The sequence below is a fragment of the Mercenaria mercenaria genome, chromosome 7, assembly GCF_021730395.1.
Source record: "Mercenaria mercenaria strain notata chromosome 7, MADL_Memer_1, whole genome shotgun sequence".
Classification (NCBI taxonomy): Eukaryota; Metazoa; Mollusca; class Bivalvia; order Venerida; family Veneridae; genus Mercenaria; species Mercenaria mercenaria.
The window spans coordinates 68,711,109-68,734,823 of record NC_069367.1 but is presented as its reverse complement, the minus strand read 5'-3'; the positions used below and the strand labels follow the sequence as shown (position 1 = coordinate 68,734,823).

Sequence of the window (23,715 nt, the reverse complement as noted above, 5' to 3'; positions counted from 1 at the left end):
GAAAAAGCAACACTGCCCACGCCCCCTAGCACCGGCTTAAGCAGTATTCAATCTTCAAATCTAAATGAGTGGAAATCAATGATCCCAAAACTCTTTTATCAAAATATGGACAAAACAGATTATTTACTGAAGCAGCTGGTTATTGTGTATTATTCTCTTTAAGTTATCTGTCAGTGCTTGCTTTCAAACGTAGGAGATATCTACTTAGTGCAAAGAGATGTCTTTCAAACGGCCTTCAAACAGGTAGCTCACAACATGCTTTGACAATAATTATGACTGCTTTTCAGACTGACAGATTCTCAGCGAGTAGTGGTATCGTATTCTTCGTATTCTCGTTATTTGATCTATTTTATGAAAAGTGCGTATGACGTAGTCAAAATATACTGTAAGGAAAGTTGCTCTGGCATCTGAAATATAAAAAGCAATACAACTGTACTTCTTTGCACTTGAGTGGCTGTATTGAAGTAATATGATTGGTTAAGCGGATTCTATTTAATCACTAAACTACTGCACATCAACTTAACTTGTTTCGGTCTGTGGTCTGTATTATTAAATTTTTAGAATAGGACAAATAGCTATGAACTTATTAATAATAACAATGCGAAGATTTCTAAGATGTACAAAGAGGTCATCTTTGCAGAAGTTGCTAATTTTGACGGGTGTAGCGCTGATACTGCTAACATTTATAAACGGTAAGGGAATTTTATTTTTGCGTCTAGATAACAAATATCACTGCTTTCAGTTGTTTTAAGAACATTGCTCACTGGAACAAATGTCGAATTTCATATATATTTTTTTTTATCAATGAGTTGAACATATTGTACATAGTATATATTCATAATATTAACATTCCGCTTGCGCTTTTCCTAACTTTATTTTTTTAGATATATGAAAATTGAAATTTTATCTATTTATATAGATTGATATAGATTAATGCAAATAATATACGACATTTTTGCCACCGCTTTTCGTTATAAAATTTCTCTTAACAATGAAGTTCTTCTGCCACTTTCGAGCAAACCGCAGAGGAATATCAGACGACAGAAGCACTCCGAATGTAATCTCGGAGCCGACAGACACTGTTCTAATTAATCAGCCTAAAACTTGATATTTATTGGCATTTTCTCTTTTACTAGCATTTTGATTTAATTTACATTTACGCCGAAAGAAAAAACTTCGAACGTTTAATATGTAGTTCGTTCTTTTTGTCATCTGCTGTTTTCAGAATAAGAATAAATAATAATATTGCCTGCAAATGATACCCTCCATGACTTAGAAATCATAACCAAACTGCACTATAAACCAAATATGAGCTACTACATTGTAACATATTTAGTCCAAATTCAAAGACGGTGGACTTCAAATGCAAGCTTTTTTTGTCTTGAAAATTCGAATAAAGAATCAAACCCTTTAGCAGCGTATGTTTAAATGTGAACAATATGAAATGTATCCAAAACATTGACAGGTAAAATATATAAATAATAAATATAGATATATATGTTAAGTACATGGACAACGGAGACCAAACAAACATCCGGAACTATCAGTGTAGTAGTGTCCAACAACACTGGAAAATTTAAACAGGTAAATAGTACGCCAAACCTAAACACCCCTCTTGCCCATACAGAAAACGCACAGCTAAATGTACTGTTTATGGACCAGATGAGGTTACATTAAATACATCTATGGACACATGTAAAACTGAAGGTTCGAATGTGCATCTGTGTCTGTAGATATCTTGACATACAAGTCATTGAGTAGTACCTACATTACGAACGGGAATATGTCACGAAATGATTGATTCAAAATTTAGAGAATTGCTTAGCAAGATATTGTTACAGCTAGGGTGGCTGTCAATTCTTGATGTGGCCCTTAAGATATAAGGTGGTAGCTTGTATCTGGACATGACCTTGAATAAATTCGTAGAAGCTTGTGATGGGCTTCGCTGGTCGACACTACTAGATTGTCCTAAACTGTGAATTTCAGAATTCAGATATAGACTTATATCGTTCTGAAGATCTTTAAAATGGTAGTAGGATCGCTTTAATAAATCTTCAATAATGTCTAATTTTTGACCAAAAAAAATGTATTTTCCGATTGAAAAATATAGGTTGAAATAATAATTATGACAAGTAGTATTTTTTAGAAATTTTACAAATATTTTGCTGCAGATATTGCTTATAGGCAAATTTAGATATCCTTAAGGCTTAAACATATCCATCAACAAGTAAAGCCATCATTAAGAGTTAAATGTCACAACTGAAGTGTGTAAAGGTAATTTTTAGAAAATCAGGCACTTATTTAATTTAATACAGATGTCAAATTAGACCAAAACATGGTCGATCCCCAGTTATTTAGTAATACTTTTATCAAATAATTTTTAATGACGCAACTAAGTTTTCACTTTTGTTTTTGTCGATCAGTGATTATAACAGTGTTTGTTTACATTTTTATAATTATAAAACATTGGTGATATCTATTTTATTGATATACATAAAGGAACATCATAAACCCCTAATTTGTTAATGGAAAATCTTTACTGACAGGTTAATGGCCTTGAAATGACATTAGTACATCCACATTTAAGGATGACATCCCGTAATAGGTACTTTTATGAAATTCTCCAAATCTGTGATATTTGTGATATTTCAGCATTCAACAACTAAAATACACATTCTACCAACTTTTTACCGCAGATTTTTTCAAATTTAGCTTATTTGATGTCAAAACTTGAGCTTCTCGGAAATGGACCCAAATGAGAAATAAGCAAAATTAAAAAAATCATGATTTTTTTACTTTTCAAATATTTCTATGCAATTAAGGCATTAATACATCCTGAAAATAGTTTCTCAATTAAAAAAAAACTATTATGGTGTTATTTTATTCAATAAAATCTTATTTTTGTAAGAAAAGTTGAATTCTGACACACAAAAAATCCTTAAAATATTTGGAAAAAATAGCATGTCCTCACACAAAAACATATTTTTTTTCGAATAATGTAAGTAATGCCATCACTAAACTATACATAGATGTTATCTATATATTCAAATGAATACAACAACACAATTTGAAAATAATTTACCGTCTGTAAGTGAAGAAATAAAAGTTAGAAAATGTGTACCCTAATTTTCAGATTTTCTTCGGTTCGCTGTATTTTGCTACAAACTTTCAGTACTTTTCTAATTTATACATGTTACTTCAGTAAATAGTTTATCAATTTTGGTATAAAGTCTTCCAGTACTTTTTTAGAATTGGTTACTCTTGGAGTCCTTCATTGTTGAGTGAAGTAAAAACTTCACGTAGTCCGTCCTCGCCTCGACGTTTATGGATGAGCCGAAGGTATCCGAGGTTCAAACCTGACCCGGCCACATTTTCTGCGGTGGGTCTTTTACACACTCCTGAGTAAATCAAGACTTCAAGAGATTGGATATTCTAAGCTTTTGCATTATTGAATTGTAAATTGTTATAAACTGCAGATACTGAAAAGGTGTTTTTGATAAGTTCTTTTTTGTCAATATTCATATATGAGATAAGCTTGCCCAGACTAATAACATCACCAACAGCATTGTGGGCATCATATGTAATTGCTAAATGAGTTTTGACAAGATCTTCTTGTTTCACTGAACTTTTAGGATATTGTTTCCTGAATATGCTCATTGTGTCCAACAAAGCAGGAACTATTTCACTAAACTTTTCACTAGGATGAAGTTTCTCAAGCAGTTCAACTAGGATCAGAAAGTCGAACCTTCTTCCGTTATGGGCACATAAAACAACATTTTTAAACTTCTCCAACCATGAAAAGAATTGGCTAACAGCATCCTTCACATGTACAGATTGAACTATCTGTCCTCCAACTTTCATTTCTCCATTCACAAATGAAATTCCAGTCACTGTCGTTGCTTCCGGATTTATCGGCTGGATTGGGTTGACATAGATATTGAATGTCTTTCCCGACTGGTCACTTGCAGCTATCTGTGTTATGTCCGGCATCACTCTGTGCACAACTGAAATGACAATCAATGAGAAAATTTTGAGCCGCGCCATGAGAAAAGCAACCTAATAGGTTTGTGACCAGCATGGATCAAGAGAAGCCTGAGCATCAGTGCAGTCTGGTCAGGATCAACAGTTTCTCTAACTGATATAGGCTTTGAAAGCGAACAGCATGGATCCTGACTAGACTGCGTGGATGCTCAGGCTGGTACGGATCCAAGCTGGTGGCAAATGTACTATGTTGGTTTTCTCATGGCGCGGCTCATATACTTTCAATGCCTTCTTAAGAAATATAGTAATAACTTTCTTACAAATAACAATTCTCAGTCTGGATCAATGCTGGTTGCAAATGCACTATATTGGTTTTCTTATGACATGGCTCATTAATGACAAATGAAACAAACATTACAATAATTTTGACCAGTCTAATAAAGATACATAATGTTCCCTAAGCAACTGAGGGATATTCTACTGCTGGACTGGAAAGTGACCATTTATACAGGACACCCATTTGCATGCATTGTAGTCAAACATTCTCTGCTGACAAATAAAGATTGTTATGGAAAGTAGTAGATAAAATCTCATTGTAATATTTTAAAGGTAAAATAACTTACTAAGTCCTGTTGTTTCTAAATCAAATGTTATGATGGTTGGCTCTCCATCTATGACGACTGGTTTGAAGTTGCCACGGGCAACAGCGTCAGGTATGCGTTCTATATCAATTGCCTCCATATGACCAATCCCTGTAAGAATGATAAAATAGTCCCTAAATATTGATGTCAGACATATAATCCGTTACATATATGAGCTACATCAAGCAAAATAGTCCCTAAATATTGATGTCAGACATATAATCCGTACAGAATCTTTCTCAACGTCGGAATCTGTTTCACATTCAATTACCGGCCTTGCTTGAAGTCTGAGTCTGTAATTTGAATATTCATAATATAATAAAGTGGAAGTAGAAGTATTCTCAAACGATAATCAAAAATCTTTAAAAAAGTACCAAAATTGTCACATCACAATTAATGATATGAGCCACGCCATGAGAAAACCAACATAGTGGCTTTGCGTCCACGCAGTCTAGTCAGGATCCATGCAGTTTCCTAACAGTTTCTCTAATTGCAATAGACTTTGAAAGTGAATAGCATGGATCCTGACCAGACTGCGCAGGCTGGTCTGGATCCATGCTGATCACAAAGCCATTTTGTTGGTTTTCTCATGGAGCGGCTCATATACTGATATAATTGATTTTTTTTTAGTTTTAACGACAAAAATCTTTATGGGCGAATCAAGCCAGGGATTAGAACCTCAGCCTCACATAAAAACTAGATCTGCCCTTGCATCAAAACTGGTAATAAATTATTTTACATACTGAAGTGATGGAGATTCTCCAGAGAGAGGACACACTCCTAGGTCATCAATCTCTCCTACCATTTGCTCATGTGCTTGCTCAGTCTCTTGCCGGGCAATATCACTGTAATATACATGTACATAAAAGTACCTGACTATATGATATAGAAAACTGATAAAAAGAACAAAATATGTTCAGTAATTCAACCTGACGAACATCTTACCTAGAAGTACAAGTTGATTTTTGGATATACAATTTTTGCATATTTATAACAAATAAGACATACCTCATTTCTTTTTCAAAAGCTTCTTTTGCAGCATTTTTGCAGGATTCTCTGGACACCTCCTGAATAGCCTCATCAGCACGGGTTTCCATTAGTTTCAAGTTCTTCGGATGAATCGCCTTCAAATTCAGGACTGCTAGGAGATTGTTCACTTTCTCTGCACCACCCAAACTGTCAATCATAGCTGAAAACAAAAGAGCAAGTTTATTTTACCCGTAAAAAAGAAAAGAAAAACAATCAGCCATTATAAGCAATTTAGATTCAGATCAGCCTAATGTCACAGGGTGAGTAAAATGTGCAGCCAGACCGGGACTCGAACCCGGGGCCTCGGAATACCGTTCCGATGCTCTACCGACTGAGCTACCCGGCCGCCTGCACACTTTCTCCCCGTTTTAATATTCAAGTTCTTTACCGTGACACTAACTTCTAAAGTAACGTTTAAACATCAGATTTTTATGACATCAAAGCATCAGAATTACATGAGCCGCGCTATGAGAAAACAAACATAGTCGCTTTGCTACCAGCATGGACCCAGACCAGTCTGCGCATCCTGACAGTCTGGTCAGAATCCATGCTGTTCGCTATCGGTTTCTCTAACTGCAATAGGTTTTGAAAGCAAACAGCATGGATCCTGACCAGACTGCGCAGATCCACAGTGGCTTTGCAGCCACTTTGTTGGTTTTCTCATGGCACGGCTCACATGAAACACATACTTATTTTACATATTGTAGCAGATCTCAAAGATTCAACACATAACTTTACATGACTGTGTACTGTGATTTAACTAAAATAACTTCCATTATTTCGGTCCTTCAAATTTTTGACGTTTAGATTGCCCGTCACAAATATAAAACAATCTGAACATCAAATTACTTTGACTAGAGCCGCCTATGCCTGATAAATAAAAAAAATAAAGCCAATTTCATCAAAGACGATGTTAAAAAATGATGTTTACCTGCTCCAAGTTTCGTGTTTATAACAAAGAATGGCATCACGTTTTTTATATGGTGGGTCTTCCCATATGGCACTCGATTTATGTGGCTGCAGTCAGGGTTTTGGCACACAACATATAGATATCCGCCTAAACCTTTTTGCAATTCACCAACGATGTTGTTGTACATAAGTGGCACTGGGCCAAGCATGCATTTTCGGCATGATTTTAGATGGAGTAGCAGTACATTCAGTTCAATGAGCCTCCGACCCACTTTCCAACCATTCTTGTTTACTTTTTGCGGTAAAGTCATATGCAAGGCACTTGGACACTTTTTCCTTTTACAATCGTCTCCATCACACAGGAAAACATTGGCATAGTTATGGTCAACGATAAGTTTGGGTTTCCTGCGCCTTTTACCCTTATCCGAAGCAAATCTTCCGCGAAAATCTCGTTTGTCGGCCATACCTTTCTACTTTCGATTGCAACAATTTTTGGGAAATACCCCAAGCGTGACGTCACAGGACGACAAACATTTTATAAATTTTTGAATAAAAAAGCTTTTAGTAGTAAAATTTTGTTTCTCTTAGCAATTCGTATAAATGTTTAGCATTTAGAAAATAAAACGTCAAAAAAATCACGAAGAAATACACAAAACTCGATAACTACCGGAAATCACCGGAAACGTCGAAAACTTCCGACATTGGCCGAATTCTTCGATGTCGGTAATCATCGTAACTGAAAAGCGCGGGAAATCATTACACCATGTAAACCTTAAATTGATTTTATTAAAATACTTACGCGCAACAATTATTAAAACTATCGACATATGCAATTAGCAACATTTTTCGTGTTTTGGCTTATTCCAGACCTTTATAGTTGCTTTAATATATCTAATATTTTTGAGTGTCCAAAATGGTCGCTAATGTCATAACACCCTACCAAAGTCAAATTGTATCGAAATAGTTAAAAAAATGTAAAAGTCCCATTGCCACCCTGAGACTTTTTAAAATGCTGCATAAAACTTATGGTAAAGGCTTACATTTTGATTGAAATCAAGGAAAAACACTGTATTGAAAATGCGGATCAAACAGTAGCAACGCTGTGCAAACAGTTCATGGAGTGTATTATACAGTTATCGACTTATGTTGAGGTCAATATATGCAGTCCTCGGTCAATATCATTTTACAGGTCAGTAAAAACACATATTGACCGAAACATAAGTCTATAATTATTATAGTATATGCCCTTCTCAAATGCACTCATTTGACTGGGCCATACTTCATACATATAAAAAAGTGATATCGACCAGAATATTACCTTTATTGGTCACAATAAACTACTAAATCATAAATTTGCAACAAAATATAGCAACAAAACATAAAACTCTGACAGAATTTCTCCTTTTCACATTTATAGTTTCTGACATTTTACCTACTCGTTCTTGAAAATCACAGAGTCATTATCACATTTGCGGGTCAATATCGTTTCTTGCGGACCCGCGCGTCACCCCTTTTGACCAATTAAATTAGCGCATTTGAGAATGGAATACAATATTTAAGAAATAATTTATAGCAAAAGAGTGCTTTAACACTATTTATGCACGATAGGTGGTTATACGTCGGGCGTAATAACTTCACGAGGGCGCAGTTTTTGCTAATATTTATTACTGAAAAAACAGGGAGAAAGTTTCAGTTTCTTTCCAAAAATAGCTTAAATGTGCTAAATAAAGACAAATAAAAAACCACAAACCTTACAGATGACTACACATTTTGAAATATACTACTAAAACATTACGATAGCCATGCAATATTCCCTTAAAATCAAAACATGTGCAGAGATACGAATGATTATATTTGTATTTCCTTAGACTGACATGGGCGTTCTTTTTGTCCTACCTTCGTGTTTACCGCGTTTCCGTAATCGGAGATCACGTGATTTTGAAATTAATTCAAACGAATATTCGTTTAAATTAGGTACTATTCCCCAATGATTACGTGATTCCCAACCTCCGCAGAGGAATATTATCTTGTCAAACAATCATCCCAGCCTTCAAGTAAATCACGTGACGATGGTACAACCATGATAATGTGATTCCTCAACCTCAGCGCAGGAATATTGTCAAACAATCATCCCTGCCTTCAATCAAGTCACGTGACAATGGTACAACCATGTGATCCGAAAATGGCGACCCACTTGGCAACGCCTGGTAAATCAAATACTTGCCACAAACTACAGGCAAATTAACACTAATGTCACAACAAGAACATAATGAGAGTATTCAATGTATCTATAATTTGCAGTATGCCTTTCGTCAAATTCTCTTACTCTACTGAAAATACCGTCAAGTGATTTCATTGTTTACATTTTAGCAGGTGCGCGTAACAACACCAAAACGAAGAAGAAATTTAAGTATTACTGCATTATGTTTTTTTTTTCTTGTTTTTTGATTTTTTTTGCTCGTATTACAAGCAAAATATATGATATTTAACTATTGAGATAAAAATTTTGTACTACAAAATTAAATTATTGCAAAACATAACTCGGCTGAAATTCAGTACAATTTATACGTGATGGCAGTGTCTACTGTATCGATAAGGGTAAGTACAACTGTGGTTGAGTTTGGTGATTCCCGCGCAAACTCAAGGACACGTCCATTTCATGATAATAGATAAAATAACAATTCATATTGCTTGTGCAATACTTTAAAAGTAAATATCAGTATATTTGTTTCATTTTAACTGTCCAATAACTCGCTTTCTGTTCATATGTTTAGCACATGCATTAACTAATATCACATTGCCAAATCGGCCTCGTCGTTGTGTCAAAGTGAAAATTAAAGATAACTCTTTTAAGACAAAAAGAAAAAAAAAATTAACTGCCGTGAGTTTCGAACCCTCACGGCAAGCAAAATATTTGATAAACATAATCAGTATGTTTTACCACTGGGCTAATTTGTAGTTGGTATACAAACAAGAAGTATTTACATTTTGGCCAGTTACAAAAATGATGAATTCTAAAAGTTTTATTTCAATCTATTTTAGTTATGTTTGTAAACATCACGTTATACTCCCCGTTTAAAATGGGTCCGCAGTGTTGTTGTACTTATAAAATAGACTGTCCCGGTTTATAGGTTGGCTACGGAAATGTGATATGTATTGTATTTTATCATTATTTTTGAGCATGGTTCCCTTTCAGTTTGGAACCCTCCATATCGACAAACACGTGTGTTTATTTCATGAGCAGTTGCTTGGGCATGTTGTTTATCTTTCACGCTATATTTTGCATCTATTTATAAATTACAGCCTCGTTTCGAATCATTCTTTCAAAAAAAATCCGAAGATGCGCGACGGGTCCGTAAGCAATCGGAAAACATACTTTCGGTTTGAAGATTATTCTTGAACATATCCATGACTATTTGGTCAGATCAGATGCAGTTGGTCATATTTTCAGTAAATATGAAGTCACAGCTACAAACTCTGGTTTTCGATGCGATATCTCTTTAGTTTTAGAAATTGCTGTATTCTGTAAGAGCTACGGTGAACCTCTATTCTATGACTGATAGCTCCTTTTCTAGATAGATATATTTTTTGAAAAGAGATAGCGTGTGTGACAATGAAATTTCATACTCTCTCTCTCTCTCTCTCTCTCTCTCTCTCTCTCTGAAGGAAGTATCTATTAAAATCTTTCAAAAATGTGTTAAAATTTAGGAGATATCATGTGACGTGAAAACTCTTGCTCTTAAGCCAGAAGAGTTTTCTGTTTAACAATGAAGATATGAAAAATCAAGTTTCTAATACTATAACCTTTTTAAATATGACACAAGAATTTCCGCGATTAACAGCTTCTGCAGCCATTTCCATGGTTATGGCACACCGCTGTATTTCTACGACCTATCTTTGTCAGTACTTATTTTGCTTAATTGTTTTGTTATTGTAAAAAAGTTTTGTATGATGGGTAAATTAACTGTGGCACATATTTTGAAAGATTCCTCGTATACAGGTATTACGATGAATAAGCAATACTTTTGCGTGAATGTAATGCAAAGTGCTCTGGACAAAGTAAAATATGACTACAGAATTATATGGGCTTTCATGTAAAGTTTATTTAAGTCAATAAATGCAAATGTTTAAAGAATGTACAAATGAGGTAAATTATATACAGATTAAACAAAAGAAAACACAAACGTTAAAATTACATTTCCTAGGGATTTGCATGTCTATGACATCATAAACGTATACACTGACTTACAGCTAAAAGATGTATATTGGCACCCACGCCTCAAAAAGGGGATGCACATAACTAGTTATGTGAACAAATTTGCATCCCTGAGAGACTGATGTCAAACTGTTGGCTCATATTTTTGGGAAGTTGTAACCTTCTGCTTGAAGATATTGCCTGCATCTTCTATCCTCTGCCGACAAAAGGGTTTTCAAGAAGAGCCCGTTACGATGTCTTTCGCTTGTTCCGTCACACATAATGAAATAGCAAAATCGTAGCATATAGTGTATTGGCTGTAGAAGCGCTGAATACCAAATATGCGGTACTTCTCAAATAAGGTTTGTCAAAACTTCTTTTGATAAAACGTAAATCATCAATTCATAATAAGATAACAGATGTTTTGAAAGAGAAAAAAAATCTAACTGCATCGTTTGTCTTCTTATAATAAGAACTTGTCATCATTAATTTGCTTAGCAATTATTAATTTATCTAGTGACGAATGATGAATAGCACGCTTGAACAGATGTCGACAATATTGACAACGGCCTAAAGCAAGTATTGAATATGTGAAGATCATCATTTTCGATAAGTTCTTTATCAAAAATAAATCTGTTGACATCGTATATTAAGGATTAGGGACAATTTTCACAAGAATAAAACAGATCGATGAAAATGTCTTATATCCCTGACAAAGAGATATATTTCCAGTGATGACGTTGTGGATATCTCATCGTTGTTTGTGAAAATGATAGAAAAGTACATATTTAACTAAAGGTAATTTATATCTCGACCACTTTTAGTCACTTGATCAGTCTTTAAGATAAAGGTGGTTCTTATCCCAACCTTTTTTGTGGTCAATTGGTCAATCTTTGAGATAAGATGGTACATATCCCGACTTTTTTTAATGAATTGGTCGATCTTTGAGATAAAGGTGGTTCATATCCCGACTTTTTTGGTCAGTTGGTCAATCTTTGAGAAAAAGGTGGTTCATATCCCGACTTTTTTTGGTCAACCGTTCAATCGTTGAGATAAGGTGGTTCATATCCCGACTTTTTTTGGTCAACCGTTCAATCGTTGAGATAAGGTGGTTCATATCCCGACTTTTTTGGTCAACCGTTCAATCTTTGAGATAAAGGTGGTTCATATCCCGACTTTTTTTGGTCAGTTGGTCAATCTTTGAGATAAAGGTGGTTCATATCCCGACTTTTTTTGGTCAGTTGGTCAATCTTTGAAATAAAGGTGGTTCATATCCCGACTTTTTTGGTCAACCGTTCAATCGTTGAGATAAGGTGGTTCATATCCCGACTTGTTTTGGTCAGTTGGTCGATCTTTGAGATAAAGGTGGTTCATATCCCGACTTGTTTGGTTAGTTGGTCAATCTTTGAGATAAAGGTGGTTCATATCCAGACTTTTTTTGGTCAACCGTTCAATCGTTGAGATAAGGTGGTTCATATCCCGAGTTTTTTGGTCAGTAGGTCAATCTTTGAGATAAAGGTGGTTCATATCCCGACTTTTTTGGTCAGTTGGTCAATCTTTGAGATAAAGGTGGTTCATATCCCGACTTTTTTTGTCAACCGGTCAATCGTTGAGATAAGGTGGTTCATATCCCGACTTTTTTGGTCAGTTGGTCAATCTTTGAGATAAGGTGTCTCATATCCCGACTTTTTTTGGTCAACCAGTCAATCGTTGAGATAAGGTGGTTCATATCCCGATCTTTTTTCTGGTCAATCGGTCAATCCTTGAGATAAAGGTGGTTCATCTCCCGACCTTGATTTTTTAAGCAGCCCGTCCCTAATGTTTTTCCGTTACAGCTTCTTTTTGTTGTGGGCATACTTTGCAAATGCATGGCTTAGAGGCTGTGTTTTTATTTGTTTCCTGCTTCCGAGAAATCTACCCTTACCCATTACCTTTTTTAGGCAATCGGTCAATTTTTGAGATATGGTGGTTTATATCCCGACTTTTTTTGGTCCACTGGTCAATCTTTGAGATAAAATGGTTCTTATCCCGACGTTTTTAGTCAATTGGCCAGTCTTTGAGGTGCGTTGGTTGATATCTCGACAAACTGTGTTCAATCGGTTAATCCTTGAGATAAAGGTGGTTCATATCCCGACCTGGATTTATGCAGCAACCCGTCTGTAATATTTTTTCCGTTACAGCTTCTTTTTGCTGTGGACCTAATGCTGTGTTTTTATTGATTTGTGCTTCCGAGAAATCTACCCTTACCTTTTACCTTTATAGCCAATCGGTCAATCATTGAGATAAGGTGGTTCATACCCAAACTTTGTTTGGTAAATTGGTCAATCTTTGAAGTAAACTATGTAAATATCCATATTTTTTGGTCAATCGGTCAATCTTTGAAATAAAGTAGGTTGAAATCTCGACGTTTGTTTGGTCAATAAGTCACATCCCGACTTTTTTGGTGAATCGGTAATCTTTGAGAAAAGGTGGTTCATATTCCGACCATTTTTAGACAATCGGTCAATCTTTGAGATTAGGTGGTTCATATCCCTACTTGTTTTGGTCAATCGGTCAATCTTTGAGATAAGATGGTTCATATCCCGATTTTTTTTTTGGTCAATCGGTCAATCTTTGAGATAATATAGGTTCATACTAAGGTCCATTTCTTGTCCGGAGTTTTCCTCAGGAACTGCTAGCTGGATCTCATCAAAACTTTACAGGAAGCTTACTCCCAAGAGGAGATGTGCATATTATCTTCATATTCCGGTCGCACGATTTTTCACTGATTTACTCCCCTTGGTTATTCAGTTTACAAATGTACCATTTCTTGTCCTGGGTATTCCTCAGCAACCACTGGCTTGAATTTATCGAATTTTCAAAGAAGCTTTACTCCAAAGAGGAAATGCACATATTGCCTTCATCTTATATTGAGGATTAACTGAGTTATTGCCCTTTGATTATTCAACATTTACTTTTGATAAAATACTATTATAAAATATTTTTTCGGAGTATTCCTCAGCAACCACTAGCTGGAATTCATCGAAACTTCATAGGAAGATTCATTCTAAAGACATGTGTATTTTACCTTCATGATCTGGTCGGATGACTATCACTGAGTTACTGCCCTTTGATTGTTAAACATTAGTAAACTATAGCGCCGTTCTAGTCAGGATATTTCTCGGCAACCACTGGCTGAATTCAGTGAAAATTCATAGTATATTATCGTCATGTTCTGGTGGGATGATTTTCTAATGAGATACTGCTAGTTAATTATTCAACAAAAGTACCCTATATGTGCCCAGTCAGTGAATTCACCTTTAGTTCTATTAATATGTAATAATCACACTTTGGTGAGTATCCCTTGGGTTTACCGATACTTTCTTGTAATTCTATGCCTATTATTCTCAGTAAGAAAAAAAAACGACGAACTCATCTTATAGACGTATACAGAAACATTTTGTCAAAGTGATATTCAGGCAGATAGATACTTTTCTCAGTTTAATCGTTAAGTTAACATGCAGTATAGAATTGAATTTTTGTCCAGTCATATACGGAATATAATGGACCAAATACGAAATTATTATGGACAGTTACATTGTACAAATGCAATTCGCTAATTGGAAGAGAAAAGTAGGTATTAATGTATATTGTATATTCAAATTTTGCTATTTGGTAAAGTGAAAGTTCAAAATATAATCCTCCATTATATTTCAGTACTCCACTGAAAAATAAATGATTGTCTTCTATTTAAGCCCGTCGCTTTTAGCATTTGTAATGCTTTGATTAATACTAGGCAGTCTCTCACTTATTATCATTTATATATAATAAGTTAAATAGTTAAGCTACGGTGTTCCGTTTGGACAATCGTGACTTTTTATTGAATCCTAAACCGCGATGTACGATGGTACGATGACGAAAACGCGATGGTGCGATGGCACGATGATGAAACAACGATGGTACGATGGTGAAAACGCGCTGGCGCAATGATGAAATCGCGATGATGCGATGGTACGATGGTGAAATGTCGATGTAATATAGCGTTTTCATCATCGTACCATCGCGTTTTCACCATCGTATCATCGTACCATCGCGTTTTCATCATCGTACCATCGCGTTTTCACCATCGTGCCATCGCACCATCGTACCATCGCATTATCACCATCGTACCATCGCCTTCCGGTGGTCATGCGCAGTGGTACAGTTTATGTGTCAGTAATACAGGCTTGATAAATCTCATTTTCACATTGCACTATTTTCCCCTCTACATCCTAACAAGAATAACTATTACATCCAGCTTTTTATTTACTTTCATGCAGACATAAATACAAAGGACGTGGCCTTGAAGATTTTACAAAGTTTTAATGAGTTGAGCACTGAACATTTTGAAAAACATTTTGCAAAACAGCAGAATCTAAATGGTAAATTTCTTATCACAAAATACATTGAGATACATTCATCTATTGTTGACAAAAATTCAAGTGTACGGAACTACGCATTTCTAACTGGAAGGCGATGGTACAATGGTGAAAACGCGATGGTACGATGGTGAAACCGCGATGGTACGATAGTGATAACGCGATGGCACGATGGTGAAAACGCGATGATACGATGGTGAAAACGCGATGACACGATGCTGAAAACGCGATGGTACGATGATGAAAACGCGATGGCACGATGGTACGATGATGAAAACGCGATTGCACGATGGTGCGATGGTGAAAACGCGATGGTACGATGATGAAAACGCGATATTACATCGACATTTCACCATCGTACCATCGCACCGTCGCGTTTTCATCATCGTGCCATCGCGTTTTCACCATCGTACCATCGTTGTTTCATCATCGTGCCATCGCGCCATCGCGTTTTCGTCATCGTACCATCGTGCATCGCGGTTTAGTTTTAAATAAAAAGTCACGATTGTCCAAACGGAACACCGTATTAAGCCCATATGGAAACTTTACAATTTGAACACAGAGATATGAAAGAAACTTCCTGTTTAAGGTATTACAGTAGGATTTCATTAGACCTAAACTAATGTCTGTAAGTACTTTATATATACATAAAACTGAGAATATATAAGGGATTGTATGTTCTACTGCACAATAAAAAGTTGATATACAAGATAAAGCGGTAAATCAAACATGTCATATGTGAATTATTAATCTGCCTTGACTATTTGAATGTAATACCCCTCTTGGTGTCATAATAAAACTTTTGACATAATTCGTATTCAATATTTTTGTTTGTATCGCATCTAAATGAACGTAGATCTGACATATCCATAGTGATAATACTTGAGAAAAGTATATTAATAATCAATTGCTTGAAACTAGCATTGTCGTAAATCTGTAGCATTTTTATAGGTAGATCTAAGTGCATTTATTTTATTACTCGTAAATTCCGTTTATCTCATTGGTCAATGACTGTGGTCACATGGAGAAAGTGATATCACCTGCTTAAGTGATGTTCTTGTAAATATCTGTCCTTAAAGAGAATTCCTATAGTATTTTTCCTTTCATAGATTTTTTTTTCAAATTCACATATATGATAGGAAAATTTGTGCTGAAAACAATGAACAAATAAAAACAATGGGTCACCAGGCTTGTTTTTGTGAAAAAAATGTTTTGAACACAACCACTTTTGCTGAAACTGCTAGCGATTTTTCAACATTTTCATAATTTTCTGCTTTTTTATAAATACCAAAAAAAAAAAAAAAAAAATGCATCAAGACAGCACAATAAGATTTATTCTTTTTACAGATTTTATTATATACTTATTTGATATCATAGTCATATTTGTGTGAACTTTTTTTCAATGAAAAAAATACTCATAGTTAAGAATATTTTTTTTCAATTTCGAAAAAGAAACTGTTTCATAGATTTTTTCCCCTGTTTTCCTTGTGTAAAGATAATTGTACTGTGAACATAAAAAAGGCCAAAAATGAATGTGTCACCATTACATGCTAAATTTTATGATCGCTTGAATACAACACCTGTTCGGACGAAACATGGCGCGAACCTGACCAAATTGATTACATCATCTAGAAGTTAAAAAAGTTTGAAATATTCTTAATCCTTTCTATAATTGAGTACCAAATGACCTAAAAGGAGATTATGGCATCAATACAAACATAATTGTCTAACATTATATGAACAATACTGTTTTTGTTCTAAAATGCGCTGTCAAAACACAGCCACAAATGGCAATTTGCATGATACATGTCAGACATGATACATGTCAATACGACATAAACTAGTACCAACCTTTGATTACTGATAAAACTTATTAAAGATATTATTTTATTCAAGATTCTTCATATTTAAGACTGTCTGTCACATGTTTCAACAAATATTGACTTCACCTCAATTTTCCATGGATTGTGTCGGCTGCGCAGAAAGATGCTCATAAAAAACTGTAGGAATTCCCTTTAAAACATACCCAAGCGCTACACTAAATATAGACCTGTCAAACACCAACCAATTATGTTTGGTTTATATAAATGTTGTATATTGACTGTAAACAATTTTTCTTATGAACAATCTAACAGCAATATTAACCATACCTTAGCCATCTGTTAATGTATGATAATATCGGTGATTATTACCCGTTTCTATTCCCCAGTAAAGATACAGTTGTACCGGAAACGTCAATATATTTCCATAAACTGACGTCTAAACTTCATATAGGTTGTCTGACGTAAAATAATGTGTGTCTTTGCATTAATTCTTTTACTTGGTTCAGTATTGTCAATCTTATTTAGGCTATTTAACAAAGTCATAATATTTACATTACATTTACGCGTATAATTACGTATGTAATAAGAAGGTTATTATCTTTGCATCGGGAAATATGCACTCGTTCTTTAGCAGAAGAATATAAAGTCACGCCATTTTTTCCGCTGCAGAACTTTTGCATATTTCCCGATACAAAGTTATATCTATAAATATACAAGTCTATGAATCTAACGATTCACCACACCATCTATAAACAATAACAGTTTGATATAAAACGTTAGCATCAGCATACGTTCATTTGCCGGTAATTTTAAAGGGTTTCGTTTACTAAGAGTAAGAACATATGTAATTACACAGATTATATTCAATAATCTGTGTTAATAATCTTTGTCCTGTTCTTATAGGAATTTCCCTTACTATGCTATACTTACTCTTACTATGCAAAATAAAATGGGTTTCCAAAACGCTTCCCAAGTAGACATCGTTGGTATATGATTGAAAAAATAAAAATAACAGACGCTGAACCCAAACAATCAATATCTTTACGACGTAGTACCTGGTACAACTGAAGTCGAAACTAAAATTTATCATTTTCCCCCTTTTCAGTGAGAACGACAGAGGAGCTGTTACGCCAGAGTTGTAACCCATACTATGGTGATAGATCACAGGACAAAAAATTAACCAGGAAACAGGTAGGGAAGTGATTGGTAACCATTTAGAGTCGATATGGATTGAACTGTAAAACTTGTACGTTTAATTTTTGTAACAATACATCTATCTGTGCCAATGGGTCGGGCAACAAAATTTTACATAAGCGAAAGCAAATTATGGGAATCACTCCGAAAAGAAGCATTTTTATGTTTAAACTTTTAAAGAATGGGCCAGGTTTTTGTCCGTTGTGCATGCTGGATTAATGAACATTAGATCTATTCATCTATCAGTTATACAGTAAGATTTAAAACTGTTTTTTTCAAATGGTTCAGGGTGTCTGGTCAGATTATGAAATGCATTTAGCATTGTCGCATCTAAGGTAACTGTTGTTTGTTGCTTAAAATACTAAAAGTAGCAGAAAAATTAGCAAGCAACATTTAACAATAACAAAGTTTATTTTGAAAAGTTATAATTGTAAAACCTTAAATATGTTAACCAGCCGTAAAGTTTTATTACACTATTACCATTATTATTATTATTATTATTATATCACAATTATATAGCCCTCTTTCATGCACACGACACGTTCAAAAGTGCTTTACAGAATAAATTGCAAACACATACGCATAAAAAATGCATTCCACATTAACAAAAAACATGAATGTAAAACTTATAAAATAAACAAGACAAACATACATACATATTCAAAAGAATTTAAGTGACCCCAGCATAAAATAATGTTCTACGCTGTTTTATGATGAAGAAGAAAAAAACATCAAAGTATCGGTCGGTTAACGAAATATTGTACAAAGAAGTGGGTTTTAGCAGCTAGCATGTGAGCTTCCCTGATCTTGACGGGAAGGGAGTTCCAAAGCTTTGGAGCAGTGAACGAAAAGCTGCGATTGCCATATGTCATGGTTTTAGTTTTTGGCATAACCAGTGACAGCGTGTCTTCTGATCTTAGGTTTCTGACCGGTTTATAATCTTCTGTCATATCCATAAGAACCTTGTACTGCACCCTGTATTTTACTGGCAACCGATGGAGCTCCTTCAGAACCGGTGTTATATGATTGCAACGGGGCGTCTTAGTGATGACGCGAGCTGCAGTGTTCTGGACATTTTGCAACTTGTTAGTTGTGCTGTTTGGAATACTACTTAACAAGGCATTACAGTAGTCTAACCGTGAAGTAATCAGGCTGTTGATAAAGGTCTTTGTGGCATCACTGGTAAGATACCGTTTGATTTGACCTATTCTGCGTAGTTTTGCATATCCAGCTCGGCACACAGGGTTTTATTTTAATATTCAAATATTTCAAATTTACACAGAATCAAAACTAGATCAGTTTATCCGAAAATATAAATATCTACTCTTAAAAAGAATATCAAAAAAATACGCAATCTTCATGTAACCAATAAATGTTAAATTTCCAACGTAAAAATTTTTGTCTAGATTCTATTTTGTCATCGGATTCTATTTAAAGCATGATGGAAGATTCCAGATCTTTTATGTATCACCAAGACTAAAAACAAGGTTGTGGAAAACCCAGATTTAAAGAATGTTAACACCCTGTTTATAAGAATATATGATGAACCCTTCAGGAAAACCATAGAATATAAATAACGTGTTGACAAACATGATGTCTAAAACCTAGACCAAGCTTTACAGTTAACAATAAGTCATAAATATTCAAAAAAGAAAAAAAAGAAATAAATAAAAAAGAAAGTGAAGCATAATGCGGAATGACATGTACATAACAAAATAATTTCAATAAAATAGAATTATTATTTTCTAGTACTGTTCGTATTATGCACGAAAAGATATTAAAAATCATAAAGTAGTTAGTTATTTTCCAAAGTTTATAATTTTATTTCTCAGAATTTCGAAAACATTTATTTGTCATATTGTAGTAATCACCGATCATCTGTTCAAAAAGAAAGATATAGGATAATCGATTCTGTGTTGATCAGAATGAACCATTCTTCTCTCAATCTCGTTGTTCCTGTAACTTCACTTTGTTGCTTATTGATTCTACCCAAAAATATATTTCAATTAATGCTTTTCAATTTTTCAGCATTTTCTTTATACAATTCGGCTTTTCCTTTTGAATTACGGTATCCATCCAATATATCTGCATTTCAGAGGTCCGTTGTAGGTTGTGCTGAATGCAAGAGAGGTGCTGCATATTTAATTACCTCTTTTAAAATACAAAATTAAATTTCAGTAATTCAAGACGTGTCTGGTGTCATTTTTCTTGGAAGCGTTCTGTGGCAATGTCATTACATAAAACTGCCCGACGGGTCTTCCAACAGACCTTAATTTGTTAACACCCTATTTATGTTTATGTATTTATTTCAGAATACAGGCTCCGACAAACATTCATCAGTTGTTGATAGATTTATACAGAGAAAGCAACATTTAAAAGATAAATGCAGCATTATATCTCTTGATACTGTGGCATCAGAAGTAGCTGTAAAACAACACCTGATAATTGACGATAAATATAAATTAGTGTATTGTACAATTGAAAAGAACGGATGTACATTTTGGAAAAGAGTGTTCCAGATATTAAATGGTTTTAAAAACGTTACGGACCCTTTACAAACACGTGGGGTGGCTGCATATGAAGGTTACAAAACGGCAGAAAAGATGCCCTTTTACGAATTAAGTAACATCCTATCATATTCTATAAAATTCATCTTTGTACGAGAACCTTACGAACGTCTTCTATCAGGATACGTTGACAAATTATTTTTACCCTGCGCGCCATATTGGTTTGAATTAGGAAGATTTATAGTAAAGAGTTTTAGACAAAATGGCGGGTCGTCTGCGTCGAGTTGTGGTGATGACGTCACGTTCGAAGAATTTGTCCGGTACTACCTATACTCTTACAAAACCAATACTAAAAGGGACGTCCACTTTTCTCACAATTACGAACATTGTAGACCATGTGAAATTGACTATGACTACATAGCAAAACTGGAAAATTTCAAAGAGGACACTTTGTTTATACTGAAAGAAATGGGACTTAATAACACTGTTCAAATAAAGAATTTTGAGAAAGAAACTGAACGTGATGCCATAATGGATGAAATCGATTGGGGCTTTTATGTTTATGAAAGTGCCGACAAATGCATAACGAAATATAAGACACTCCTAAGGATTTACAAAAAGTTGCAAATACGAGGAATAATAAGTAAAGATGTTCCGTTTCCTTTTTCAAATAAGTCAGTAGAGACAGTTCATATTGATGAATACAAAGAAGCCTTACTCAATGCACATGCTCAGTCCGGGACAAGAGAAAAGAGAAAGTTAAACAGAAAAGAAGCATTTCTCGAGGCGTACTCTACTCTACCACATGAATTGCGTACGGAACTACAAAAAGAGTTGAGTGCAGATGCAGAACTGTTTGGCTATGCGACATATCCTGAAACTCTTAAAGTCGCAGAATCGTATGTACCGAAATTCCGTTACTTCGATATAAGTGAATGCTCTTAACAAAAACGATCAACTGTGACGTGGTTACTGACATTTTCTTTTCTCCATTTCGAGAAAAACAATATCATTTGAATTATAGACTCCTATAAAAATTAAAAGGAAACAATCGAAAAGTGCACATTATTTTGTCTTAATATTGTGGGTAGTTTTATTGAATAGCATTGCCGCATTTTTTATTTTTGGAGTACTGTATGTGACAGGATGGAAGTGTGTGTGTGTGTGTGTTCGGGTTTAACGTCTTTTCCAACAATTTTTCAGTCATATAAACGACGGTGACTACTTGTAGCAGTGAGCACAATGTCCAAATTTATGGTGCTGCTTCACTGGAATATCACGCCGTAGACACGTGACATGATACCCCATCCAGTCACATTATACTGACACAGGGCTGACCAGTCCTAGCACTATCCTCTTAATGCTGAGCGCCATGCGAGGAAGCTGCTAGTACCATTTTTTACGTCTTTGGTATGACGCGACCAGGGATCGAACCCATGACTTCCCGCTCTCGAAGCGGACACTCTACCATTAGGCTACCGAGAACCGCGGACAATAACTACCAGAACAACTTAACACCCATTACAATATTTACAAGTTTATTTACAGAAAATGATTATTTACAATGAATGAATGAAAGAAGAAAAAATCTTAGTATAAGATAGAACGAACAGAAAAAAAATAATCTGAGCTCAGTATCTATTTCTAGCAGATGGACAGTCCAAAAATTTAAAAGTCCATTTTTATCTTGACGTGTCACAGGTGTTTCCCATTACTTCGAACTGAAAGTACCACACACAAAAAAACGTATCTTCAAGTAAAGTCCCTCTAAACCGTGAAAACGTTGACTCCTTTTTGGCTCCCTATGTTGGTAGGTGTTTGTATCCCAAAGCTGTCTCAGTGGTCTACAAAAAGCATCGTCTTTGCGGTGAGGGCACAACCATGGGACGAAAGCTCTGCGCTGGGAAAATCACATCCAGGCGAGTGAAGACAAGTTGACCTCGGGTATTGTATTTCCGGGTGGTGACATCAACACCAGGTAAAAGTCGTCAGGTGGAAGAAGCTAAAATATATAACATATGGTATGCACCATAGCAAAACAAATAAGGGCATACAACTGCTCCTTTGGGTACACCATACCTCCGTAAGCTCCCATAAATAATACGTGCTACTTATACAAAATATGAGTGCTACTAACGTCACGTGTTTACAATACGTCACTTATTACTTTCATTATTTCTCAAATTAATTACTTACATGTCTAAAGTTAAAGTATGGAAAGATATGAAAAGATTATGATGAAAAATTATAGATAAGGAAATGATAAACTGCAGCTATTATTTACTATCACAAATTAACACAATGCAATGTAAATCAAACGTTATACAATAGCTGGTATGAATGTAATATCAACTGCCATACAACAAAACGGATATCGTATAGATACGTTATAGACTGGCACACAAGTAATTTCAAATTACAATGACATATCAAATGCACGGTACGATACTTGCCAACATATACATTTATACATTACAATGCAATGCAGTACCGGCGTTCCATAAATTACAATGAAAAGATTGACATATACGACTTATGACTAAGATAACTTACAAATTATCATGTTACAAAATTTCAATATAAATTGTACAAATAATATTAACGAAACATTTCAGATTCCTCCTTCGAAATGAATAATTTAGAAAAGTCTGAAAAATTTAATAAACTATCCTGACATACCGAAACTAGCCAAAATCTCATGCCGAAAAGTAGAAGTTTTTACAAAATTCTGTAGAATGAACAGAAATTTACTAAATAAAAATCGTAATTCAAAAACTATACAAAAATCTAACAAATGAATTTCTTACCTCGACTGAGCAAAAATTTCTACCAAGAAAAATCAAAGTGACATAATTTCGTCTTATGCCGAAAATGGTGTGCACTAGGCATATCTAGTCCAGTCTATTTGTAGGGTTATGTCCCGCCAAATATTGATTTCACGGAACTCGCGGCATATGCGTGAACTCAGACTATTTACATTTTCACGGGAATCACGATATAGCCGGGAAATTCGACTACTTTAGCGCGGATTTGAATTGG

General features: G+C 34.9%; 2 protein-coding genes across 2 annotated transcripts; one reads left to right on the top strand and one right to left on the bottom strand.

Annotated features, from left to right (window-relative positions):
• The first annotated feature begins 467 nt into the window (after positions 1-467).
• On the top strand, positions 468-21,729 carry LOC123555752 (carbohydrate sulfotransferase 13-like). The gene is made up of 3 exons (XM_053548596.1): positions 468-692; positions 18,081-18,166; positions 20,482-21,729. Exons 1-3 carry the CDS (start codon positions 578-580, stop codon positions 21,619-21,621), a joined length of 1,341 nt encoding a protein of 446 aa, XP_053404571.1. The 5' UTR covers positions 468-577; the 3' UTR covers positions 21,622-21,729.
• On the bottom strand, positions 3,432-7,197 carry LOC128546082 (uncharacterized). Its single transcript, XM_053548597.1, has 5 exons — positions 6,583-7,197; positions 5,631-5,811; positions 5,366-5,467; positions 4,605-4,733; positions 3,432-4,004 (listed from the first exon to the last, which is right to left on the bottom strand). Exons 1-4 carry the CDS (start codon positions 7,022-7,024, stop codon positions 4,709-4,711), a joined length of 750 nt encoding a protein of 249 aa, XP_053404572.1. The 5' UTR covers positions 7,025-7,197; the 3' UTR covers positions 3,432-4,004; positions 4,605-4,708.
• Positions 21,730-23,715: the final 1,986 nt, after the last annotated feature.